We start from the raw sequence: 12604 nt of genomic DNA, 5'->3' as shown, positions 1-12604 counted from the left end.
GGTATAACGAAATTCGAAAAATATTTCCCTTAAAAATTAACACCAAATTATTACGAAAAATAAAAACCTTATTTAATTAGTATTATTTTAAACCCTAGGTTTAAGTTAATATATTTTAAAGAAGGTTTATTACGATTTAATTCGACTACCGAATCTTCCGTTAAAGGCTTTTTTATTACCGAATTTAATAAAGTGAAAAACGAATTAAACGACGAAACCGGGTAAAATAAAACGTTTAATTTATCTTTCGACGAATTATAAGACGAATTTATCGAAAAACCCGTTTCAGATTTAGATTCTAACGAAATCTTTATTAAATCGAATAAAATAAATAAAGAAGACGAATATACGATTTATTTTAACGAAGACATCGAAGATAATACGGTAAATCCGTTAAAATACTGGTTAAATAACGAAAAACGATTTCGTATATTATCTATTTTAACTAGGCGTTATTTAGCTATACCAGCCACTTTAACAGCAATCGAAAGGGTTTTTTCGGTAGGAAGCTTTATTATTTCGAAATCTAAGAATCGGTTATTACCGAATACGGTTAAAGAGTTAGTTTTATTAAAGAGTTAGGGGATAACGGATATTAATTCGTATTTAAATACGATTAATAATAAAAACGAAGAAGAGGAGGATTAATTAATATTATTAATTAACTTTTAATAATATATTATAATTTACTTTTATTATAACTACTTTTAATATTATTGGTCTTTTTATTGATACGTTATTATTATTACTCTTTTTTATTATTACGTTATTATTACTACTGTTTTTACTATTACTATATTATTATTAGTCTTTTTATTATCACCTTATTATTATTACCTTTTTATTATTACTCTTTATTATTATTATTAATATTTATTATACGTTTATACTATTTTTTAATATTTATATTAATTCGTTTAGTCTTTTTAGTCTTTTAGTCTAGTCTTTAATCTTCCTAGTTAGTCTTAGTCTTAGTCCGAGCGTTGACTAAGACTAACTAAACGACTGAAAGGACTAATTAGTCTTTAGTCTTCTTAGTCCGAGCCTTGACTAAGACTAACTAAAGACTAGTTAGTCCGTAAAAAATCGTGACTAAGACTAAGACTAACTAAGAAGACTAAAGACTAACTAAAAAAAGACTAGACTAAATGCCAACCCTGTATACTAGTATAGTACGTATTTAACGTAAATATATAAAAATAATATATTTTCGTATAGTTACCGTTAAATAAAAATAAAAAAGTAAAAACTTACGTTTTAAATAACGTAATAAACGTTTTTTAAACTAACACGATTTAAAACTAAAATTTAACTTTTCATATTTATAATTCGAATTATTTTTATTTTTTACGAATATACCGTATAATATATAGTATATAATATATATAAGTATATTGTATAAACAGTCAACGTTTTCGTATAATTACCGTTAAATAAAATTTAAAAAGTAAAAACTTACTTTTATAAAAACGAAAAAAACGTTTTTAACGAATACGTTTTAAAACGAAATTTTTACTTTTTATACTTTAAAACTCGACTTATTTATATTTTTAAAATATAAACGGTTCTATTCGTTACAAATAAGGTATTTAAAGTAAATAAATCAAAATAAATACTTTACATAATATTATCGTTAAATAAAATTTAAAAAGTAAATTATTATATTTTAAAAAGCGAAATATACCGTTTTTAATAAATATATTTTTAAAACGTATTTTCGTTATAAAATTCGAATTAGTTATATTTTTAAATATAATACACTTTTAAACTGTTAATATTTTACTTATAATATTAAAATATAAGTAATATTATAACGTATTAAACTAAATAAATATAAATAAATTTTTTATTTTTTAAAAGAATTAAATTTATTTATATTAAAATTAGTTGTATTAAAACTAGTTGTAGTAAAATTAGTTGTATTAAATTTAGTACAACTAATTCCCAACCCTGTTTCGACGTATTACCGACGTTTCGTCGACTTTTTTTTAAAAGTAAAGAATAAAGTTATTTATAAAACGGTTAATCCCGTTATTTTTAACGTTATAATTAATAATAAACTACTTTACTTATAATACTTTTTTACGTCATTATTAGCTAGTTTTAATTTATTTTTTAAACGAGTATAAGTCGAAGGCTAAAAACTTTTTTTAAATAAACTCGTTTCGTTAATAAGTTTACTTTTACTTAAAAGTAAACCGACGTAAAAAAAACTTTTACTCGTTTTATAAGTTTGGTTTTTTTATCTTCGATTAGTTTACGACTCGTTTTTAATTATATATAAAAGAATAGTAATACTTTATACGATAATTTATAATAGCTTATATAAAAGTTTATAAACGATACTTTTAACGTTTACGACGTTACGAAAGTAGTTAAACGATTAATCGTAGTTTATAACTATATCGAAACTAACTTTACGTTTATCCTTTAATTCTTTACTTTTTTTATTTTTAATAAAAACAAAACTCAGACCGTTCGGTCCGGTTAAGTTATACCGTCCCGTCGTAAGTTTTAAACTTATAAAATGTTAACCGGTGTTAATTAAGTAAACGATTAATAAAAAGTTTAAATATTTAAAGTTTAAGTTTTTAAAAAGGACTAAAGTATTACTTAACAGTAACGATAAATTAATAATAAATAGTCGATTAAAGTAAATTATAAGGTTTAGTTATAATATATTTATAATAATTTACTTATTTAAAAGATTTTAATTATAATTTAAATTAAAGTCTTTTTTTTATCGGTTATTCATCGTTACGTAATCTTTTTACTTTTTATACTTATATATAACTTTTTTAAAGTAACGAAAAAGAATAACTTTTATATTTTTAAGATTTTACGTTAACTTTTACGTATTATACTTAATCGGTTAACCTTTTTATTTTACGAAGTATTTAATTATAAATCGATCGTTTTTATAAATAATGATATCCTTTACTTTTTATTTTTTTTTTACTTTTTAATAAGTTTAAGTAGTAGTATTAAAGACTAGTAATCGACTTTATTATAATTCGACTACGGTTTTATAAGTAAAATTAAAAATACGTTGTAAAAACGTACGTATTTTATAAGTAGTTATAGTTTATACATTTAAGTTTTTATTCTTTTTAAAACCTTAACTTTAATAAATATAAAGTTGATTTTACGTTTAATAACGAATAAAAATTCTTCGTTAATAAACTTATAACGTCGTTTATAATATGCTTTTAATATTCGTAGTATTTATTATAATGTTTTTATTAAGTAATAATTTATTAATTTTAATACTTTTTTATTTTTTAAAGAGTAACGTTTAATCGTCGTAACCTTTTTAAAACTCCGATGACTTTCATATTATTATTTTTAATTTTAGTTTATTCAAGGATACGTAAATGAAACTTATATAATATAACGAAAGAAAACGTTTTAATATTAACGTGTCGGTAATTATTATATAAAAAAACGCTGTTTAATAAAGTATACGATTAATTTTAAAGATCTTTTAAATAGTAACTATATAAAAACTTTTTTAACGACTAATTAATACGTTCCGTTTAATTATTCGTTTACGAGTAATAAACGGTAAATAAACGTAAGGCCGTACCTTTTAAGTTTATTTAGTTCTCGTTAAAATTAGTATTTAGCATTTATACTAATACTAAAATACTAAATTAATAATAATTAATTTTATATTTTATAAAAAAAAATAAAAAATAAAACTTCTTTTTAAATAGTAAGTAAATAAAATAATTAATAAACCTAATATAAAAAATAGTATTTTATATAAGTTTTAAAAAATTACATTATATTTTATTAATTATTAATAGTTTTCTTATTAAGTTAAACAACTAAATTACTAAAAGACGAATTCGTTTAAATATCTAGTATTAAGTGTTTTAACTAAACGGTATTTAACAGTTCCTACTACTTCGACTATTATCGAGAGAGTTTTTTCGGTAAGTAATAACGTAGTAATAAAAAAACCGACTTTTACGTAGTACGGTTAAAGAAATTATATTATTACGTTATTAAAAAATACTAGATATTAGTAATTTTAAACTCTTATTTAATAAGGATAACTAAGTAAATAGTTAAAAAATTAAATACCGGTTTTTTAATACGTTTTTTAAAATTTTAAAACATTACTTTTTAAAAGAAATTATTTTTATACGAAATAAAAGTCGTTATATATTTATAATAACACTATTATTATTACCGTTAAAAGTACCGTTTAACCGTATGAAAACTATATAGTTATTATAAACGTATATAAAGTAATTTAAATAAAACAGTTTCTTAACTTTTTAAAAACGATTCGTAATTTTGAAACAATACTGTTTAAAATAAATTATTTTTTATACGAAATAAAAGTTGTTACTTTTTTATAATAATACGATTATTACTAGTGTTAAAAACGACGTTTAACTATATGAAAACTATATAGTTACTATTAAGGTACATATAAATAAATTTAAATAAACTAGTTTTTTTTAACTTTTTACAAAGTATTAAAAGTTTCAATTCCGGACTTTAAAATAAATTATTTTTATACGAAATAAAAGTAATTACTTCGTTATAATAATACTATTATTACCGTGTTTAATAATGACGTTTAATTATATTAACACTTTTTATTTTTAAAAATAGATACGTTATATAATATAAATAAAGTATTATTTTTATTATAACCGAATTTTCTCTAAGTAAAAAAAATTAGTATTAGTATTTATACTAATACTAATTTAGTATACTAAAAATACTAAAACTAATTTTTTAAATACGAATACTAAAATACTAATACTAATTTAGTATTTTCCAATACTGATACTAAAAATACTAATACTAATTTAGTTTTGAAAAATCTATACTAATGCTAACATACTAATACTAATTTAGTATTTAGTATACTAAATTAGTTTTAGTATACTAAATCAGTATTAGTATAAATACTAATACTAACATACTAATTCCCAAACCTGAACTTAATATTTAAAATAAATAATAAAAGTTTTAAACGAATATTTTTAAACCGAAAATTTTACTTTTTATATTTTAGAACTTAATATACTTTTATTTTTTATAATTGTACGGTAATGTAAGTAGTATAATACGTATTTAATTATATTATTTTTAAATAAAATATTTTTATATAACTACCGTTAAATTATATCTAAAAAGTAAAAGGTTCTTTTATTAAAAATATATTAAACGTTTTAAATAAATGATTTTAAAAACTAATATTTTACTTTTTATATTATCAATATCGAATTAGTTTTATTTTTAAGTATAATATAACTTCAACGGATTAACTAATTCACTTTATTAATATTTATTAAAATATAATTTTTTTAAATTACTATGATAACGTACTAAATTAAATATATAAAATTAAATAAGTTTAATTTTAATATAATTAAATTTAATTATACTAAAACTATTAAAACTAAATTTAATTGTACTAAATTTAATAGTATTAAATTTAATTATACCAAATTTAGTAAAAAGGGCTACTAAAACTAAATTTATTACAACTAATTTTAGTACTACTGAATTTAGTTTTTTAGTTGTACTAAAACTGAACAACTTTCCCAACCCTGAGTTAAACTAGTAGTAAATAAGGTACTTAACGTAAATATATTAAAATAAAATAATTTTATATAATTACCGTAAAATAATATTTAAAAAGTAAAACCTTACCTTTATAAAAACGAAATAGACTCTTTAAACGAATACGTTTTAAAACGATTTTTTTTAAAAAAACTTAAATTATTTATATTTTTAAAACGTAAACGGTTAAACTTGTTATAAATAACGTATTTACTTTAAATAAATTAAAGTAAATAGTTTATATATTATTACCGTTAAATAAAATTTTAAAAGTAAAATATTATATTTTAGAAAACGAAATATGACGTTTTTAAACAACAATATATTTTTAAGACGTATTTTCGTTATAAATATCGAATTACTTATATTTATGAATATAATGCACTTTTAAAGTATTAAATATTACACTTTATTAGTAGTATTAAAATATAAGTAATATTATAGCGTATTAAACTAAATAAATATAAACAACTATTTAATTATTTTAAAACAACTAAATTTAATAGAACTAAATTTAGAACATCTTAATACAACTAAATTTAGTACAACTAAATTTAGCTTTAATAACCCTCTCTACTAAATTTAGTACAACTAGTTCCCAACCCTGTCTAATACGAATTTAGTATACTAAAACTAATTTACTATACTAAATACTATTCAGTATTAGTATTTTAGTATTAGTATGGATTTTTTAAATACTAAATTAGTATTAGTATTTTAGTTTTAGTATAAATATAAGTTTTTTCACTTAGTGAAAATTCGTTTTTGATAGAATAATACTTTATTTACATTATATAACCTGTTTATTTTTAACATTAAAAGTGATTATATAATTAAACGCCGTGTTAAAACCGGTAATAATACTATTGTTATAAAAACGTTATTGCTTTTATTTCCTATAAAAATAAGTTATTTTAAACAGTAATGTATAAAAATTACGAATTAAAACCTTTTACTATTTTTTAAAAAGTTCAAAAACTACTTTATTTAAATTAATTTATATACGTTTATAGTGACTATATAATTTTTTTAATTTTTTTATATGGTTAAACGTTCCTTTTAACGCCGGTAATAACAAGTATAAAAAGTAATTAGTTTAATTTCGTTTAAAATAAATTTATTTTAAAAGATAATGTATTAGAATTACGAATTATAACTTTATAATACTTTTTAAAAAGTTAAAAATCCACTTTATTTAAGCTAGTTTATATGCGTTTATAGTAACTATATTGTTTTTATACGGTTAAACGTCGTTTTTAAAACCGGAAATAATACTATTATTATAAAAAGGTAATTGGTTTAACTTCGTGTAAGGTTAGTTTATTTTGAAAGGTAGTATATTATTATTTTATATTAATTTTATCAATTTTATTGATTTTTTATCAACTTATTATTTAAAAAGAAGTATTATTTTTTATGTATTATTTATAAAATATAAAATTAAGTATTATTAATTTAGTATTTTAATATAAGTATAAATACTACATACTCATTTAGTATTAGTATTTTAGTATTAGTATTTAAAAAAATTAGTATTAGTATTTTTAGTATTTAATATCCAAAAAAATACTAATACTAAATACTAAAATACTAATACTAATTCCCAACCCTGTATATAATAATTAAAAATGTAATAAAAGTTTTTAGTTAATATTTTTTAAAAGTTAAAAAATAACTTTTTATGGAACGTAATATAACGTTTTTACTAATACTTTTAAAACTAATACTTTATTTTCTACGTTTTAAAACCCGAAATAATCTTATTTTCAAGGACTGTACTGTAAATGTATTTTTACATTTACAGTATAGTCTTTAAAAATAGTTATATTTTTAAATGAAGCATATTCAAATGAACCCTTTTCGTAGAATTACAGCTAAATAAAATTTAAAAAGTAAAAACTTACTTAATAAGAATTTAAAAGTGAATAGTTACTTTTTATAAAACGTAATACACGTTTTAAACTAACACTTTTTAAAATACATATTTTACGTTTTACCTTATAAATCCCGAATTAATTCGTATTATACAATTGATATTATAAAAGGTTACGTGTTTAAATAAAAAATATTTTAAAATAAATCGTTTTCGTATAATTACCGTTGAATAACAACTGAACAGTAAACAACTCCATTTTATAAAACGTACTTAACGTTCTCAACTAATGCATTTAAAACGTGTATACCTGATTTTAGTTGTATTAATTCCTAGCCTTGGATGTATTACATTAGTATAATATTAACTATATATATTGGTATTATACGTAATATATTACATTAATAAATTATGATATTTATATTAATTGTAATATATCAGTATAATATTTGACGAAAAATATTACATTGATATTATATTAATATTACATGTTATATATTAATTTCGCAACCCTGGGCGTACGGTTAGGCTCCCACCTGATAAAAAGTCACGTACCTTTTTTAAGTAAGAATCATATTTATAACAATACCACTTAGTTGATTCCTATTTTGGTATTTCTTCTGTTACTTTTATTTAAGGGGTTAAATCATAAGTATTTACGTTATAATAGAACTAAAGTATAACCACCGTGTAATCATTACACGATAGGATTTACACAGACCTTACTGAGTCGCGCACTGTGGGCCACCCTGGTCGTCGTCATCGTCCTCGTCCTCCCAAACCATACCAGGTCTTGAATGGTGCGAGCGGCCTCCCATCTGGAACAAACAAAATCAGTCTTAGTTTAAGCCGAGAAGCGTCTAGACGCACATGAACGAACTTACCTGTTCAATGTCAGCATTAGTCTCGTACTCGACTTCGTCGACCTCCTCGGCGGGTATCGACGGTTCTGGAATAGGGAGAAGTTTACAGAGCGTCTCATATGCATCGTCATCTGGTAGCCAGCCAGCTTTCGGAAACGTAATTTTCACGCTCAGGTAAAGGTCTCCCTTTTCCTCTCCTCGCTTCCTCGGCATGCCTTCGCCTACCACCTTGAGGATCTCACCAGGCTGCAGGATCTTCCCTCGAGGGTGCCCAAGGTGAATACCCCTGCCATCAAGGTGCTTTAGTACAACCCGGGCAAACCCCCCTAGGGCCTCTGCCAAAGTCACATTGAGCTCCGCAGATAGGTCATCACCAACGCGAGTAAAGATCTCATGCGGCTCCTCCACCAAGGTGAAAACTATATCACCCGGAGTCTGGTCAGGAAACTGGTCCGCCTCGCCCTCAAGAACAATGTGCTCGCCTTGCATGGACCCACGAGGAATATAGATTTCCAACGCCTTCGTCTCCTCAACAGTCCTTTTACCCTTGCACTTCTTACAGCGGTCCTTCTCCTTGTAGAACATCCCAGTGCCATCGCAATTGTCACAAGGCAGTACTTCTTGGCGGATAAGGCCGGGGCCAACTTGGCGGTAAGCTTCCCGTACGCCGGCACCCTTGCACCTATCACACTGCTGTGGCTTCACCTTCTCCTTTGCGCCCGAGCCCTTGCACTGACTGCAGATCACACGCTTGTTTGCAGCGAACTTGACCGTTTTACCCTTGTATAGTTCTTCCAGGGTGACCTTATACTGCTGTTCCTCGTCACGACCTCGCCTCGGGCGCCTCTGGCCACCGGCGCCACCGCCAACGTTCATGCCAAACATCTGCGCCAGCATGTCGTTCAAGTCGACGCCGGCGTCACCTGGCCCACCCCGGGTTGAATCGAAAGCAGCCATGCCGTATTGGTCATAAAGCTTCCTCTTTTCATCATCGCGGAGAATTTCGTACGCCTGAGTAACGGCCTTGAACTTGACTTCGGATTCTGCCCTCTGGTCTTCAGGTACCTTATCGGGATGGTGCAGTAGTGCAGCCTAATGAGACACATTTAAATCAGTAACTGGATCCATTACATACATACAGGCTCGTAGGGTTATTTCGGAGCCACGCCTAGTTCACCTTTCGATACGCCTTTTTAATTTCACTGGCTGTCGCTGAATTTTCAACACCAAGCAACTCTGGGACCCCAAGTCAGCAAGTCTCACTCCGTCTCAACATATGCCGGCAAGGTACCGGAGCCCGACATACTGTAAAGATCGGCTTCCTCCTCCTCGCCTGTGGGCTTGCTGGGGTCGCCACTGTCCATCGTGGTTACGGAGTAGTGCAAAAGCTGTTTGATACGTGTCGGAAACTCGCCCGGTGCTCACAGGTGTGAGGGTCGGAATAATAGCAATAGCAAATACCGCCTGTCAATAAGAGGGTTGGACTTTAATCGTAGCTAGTTAGCCTCTTGCTTTGCGAAACCTGCTTGTGTGGCGCTTGGAAGACGGGGAGAATTTTTTCTGCCCCTCATTTATCATACAGGAGTAAGGTAGGCAAACTGCAAAACCATAATACGTCGTGTAACGTCGAGTTTTAGTGTTCCTTCCTTGCCTTTTGTGCTGTATGTGCCTTAATCTAGTGGAGAAACAAGCACTTTGCCCAGAAACCAGTAGCTTATGTGATAAGATAAGAATTTCCATGTCCCAACTCTCCGACATCGATTTCATATGAGCGCGCCCTTAATTTGCTAAAGCAGATCAAAAGTCTTAACTATAGGGGTTGTGTCATAAGATCACACTTGGCGCACCCGATGGTCACGCACGGTGGCAGACCGGGGCACCATTGCGCACTGTTGTAGCTGGTCAACGACACGCAATGAATATCTTTATGCCAGTAGGCCGATCGGCTTACCTTCGCAACGGTACACAACCACATATCGTCTACTTGAACCGTGCACTCAGAGCACGTTCGTCCACATCGTCACATTTCACTCCTTTCTCAAACCGGCGGCCTGATCGAGCCACACACGGACAGTTACCTGACCGGCCCGCGCGGACACGTTTTGCACCGTCTCCGACAGGCTATCTTCATCTCGGGTCTCTTCGGACGGCACTGTATAACTACCTTTTGGCCCGTGCTACCAATGGGAAGTTTATACTCAGACTAGAAGACACAGATCAGGTAGGAGGCGCTATTTTGCTACGCCGTGTCCGACCGTATCCGTATCTAAACAAGGCTTTCAAACCAGTCACGGATTGTCCCTGACGCAGAGGACCGCTTATACGATGACCTGAGGTGGGCAGGACTTACATGGGACGAAGGTCAATATGCCCGTACTGGCGGTGTACAGTGTTTTGTCAAATAGCTGAATGGTGCAATCTAACAACTTGACAGGTCCCGACTGTTGCGGCCCATATGGCCCTTATAAGCAGGTATGGCATAAACAGCAGGTTACATATGTGGCTGGAGTATCATCATAACCTGACGTTTGTCAACAGTCTGAACGTCTTCATATTTATCAACAATACGTCAACCGACTTTTACAAGAGGGTAAAGCGTTTCGTTGCTTCTGCTCGTACGATGATATGACCACACACCAACATAAAAACTTGAAGGCAGACGGCACACTTGGTACATACCCGGGAAAGTGTTTGCCCATCCCTGCAAATGAATCAGCAGACAGAGCGGCGAGAGGAGAGGCACATACTGTCAGATTTCGCAGTGGCCCCAACCCGGCAACTGTATATGACATCGTGTACGGCCTCTACAAGAAAAAGCTACCCGAAGACCATTTTATCATCATGAAGAGCGACGGTTTCCCGACCTACCACTTCGCTAATGTTGTTGATGATCATCTTATGGAGATCACACACGTGGTTCGTGGTGCAGTATGCCTCCCTCCCAGTTATTAAATGACTTACCAACTGACGCTGTTTTCTCTCTTTGAATGACTGTCCAATGGTGGCCGGTGTAAAAGAGACCGGTGGTAACTGACCAACTATCACAGGAATGGCTTATATCCACTGCTAAGCACGCGAGCTTATATGATGCCTTTGGCTGGGAGGCACCCAAGTTTGCCCACGTTGGACTTCTTGTCGATTCCCATCGGCAAAAACTGAGCAAACGGAACATGGACATCGGAATTGACTCGTACAGACGAGATGGCGTACCACCAGAAGCGCTGTTGAACTTTTCGGCACTCCTTGGATGGAATCCCACAAAGTCGCCAAACAAAGGGGTCATGAGCCTTGACGACATGGTCAAAAATGTGAGATATCTAGCCTTGTGAATTCCGAAACCGTTTTGGAATATGTCGCTTATATGTCATTTAGTTTGGTTTGAAGTTTACCAAGGGGGATATCGTTGTCAACACGGAGAAGTTGGGGTTCTTCCACAAAAAGCACATTCAAATGGCACTCAGCAACCCGTCGTTGGAGAATGACCGCATTGTCGACGAATATATCAGTGACCCCGTGCTGCAGCTGGTGCGCGAGACCGAGGCCAAAAGACAGCGCCCTTCGGCAGACGGCCTGCAAGGGCAGCTGACGGATAGAAATTCACTTTCCTTGCTTGGCGAGCCAATATTTCAGTTGCTTCCCTATGAAGGCAACTTGGATGACGGTCACATCCGTAATCGCATCCGTACCGCTGTACGGATATGTCGAAATGAAGCGGTCACCATACCTAGCTTTTTCCACGCAATTCGATATCTGGTCTGGAAGCCACCAGCCATATACATCAAGGAGTTACTTCCTGGCGTCCTACCAGATTCCGCTAGCTTGTTCATCGATGAAGCACCTAGTTCTACGCGTGGTGTTATGGAATATTTTATTGAACAACTTGGCCGTATTGACGACAAGAATTGGTTTGCAGACACGATACAGACCACACTCGGAGACATTACAAAGCGTGTTACGTACCGTGAGGCCGAAGGTACACCGGTGGCGGCTGGTTACAAGTTTTTGCGCTGGGGTCTTCTTGGTCTCAACAAGGGACCGCAAATATCGCACCTCATGGAATACCTCGGTAGATCCGAAACACTGAGCAGAGTCCGACTCGCAAGCACTGTTACCGACTCTCGGTTGGACTAATTTTCTGATGACTAGTTCCGGGCAGTCAGAATGCATTGCTTGTGATTTATTATACCAGATAATGGACATATCACAGGCAATGATAATTATCGGACAGTTCATTCATTGCCTATGTGAATAAAGTTCAAAATCATTGCCTCCGTAGTTA

At 30.1% G+C, this 12604-nt stretch overlaps 2 protein-coding genes across 2 annotated transcripts; one reads left to right on the top strand and one right to left on the bottom strand.

Moving 5' to 3' along the window:
• Positions 1-8184: 8184 nt before the first annotated feature.
• Positions 8185-9689, bottom strand: SPSK_06254 (uncharacterized protein; the record flags this gene model as incomplete). Its single annotated transcript, XM_016732960.1, has 4 exons — positions 8185-8280; positions 8347-9417; positions 9503-9561; positions 9632-9689. The coding sequence occupies 4 exons, from the start codon at positions 9687-9689 to the stop codon at positions 8185-8187; spliced, it is 1284 nt and encodes a 427-aa protein (XP_016592583.1).
• Positions 9690-10240: 551 nt separating this feature from the next.
• Positions 10241-12456, top strand: SPSK_06017 (glutamyl-tRNA synthetase; the record flags this gene model as incomplete). Its single annotated transcript, XM_016732725.1, has 7 exons — positions 10241-10546; positions 10614-10709; positions 10760-10797; positions 10864-10940; positions 10985-11253; positions 11373-11633; positions 11698-12456. The coding sequence occupies 7 exons, from the start codon at positions 10241-10243 to the stop codon at positions 12454-12456; spliced, it is 1806 nt and encodes a 601-aa protein (XP_016592582.1).
• Positions 12457-12604: the final 148 nt, after the last annotated feature.

Source organism: Sporothrix schenckii (assembly GCF_000961545.1).
Source record: "Sporothrix schenckii 1099-18 chromosome Unknown Cont38, whole genome shotgun sequence".
NCBI lineage: Eukaryota > Fungi > Ascomycota > Sordariomycetes > Ophiostomatales > Ophiostomataceae > Sporothrix > Sporothrix schenckii.
The sequence above is the reverse complement of the archived record's forward strand: the minus strand, read 5'-3'. Positions and strand labels throughout refer to the sequence as shown.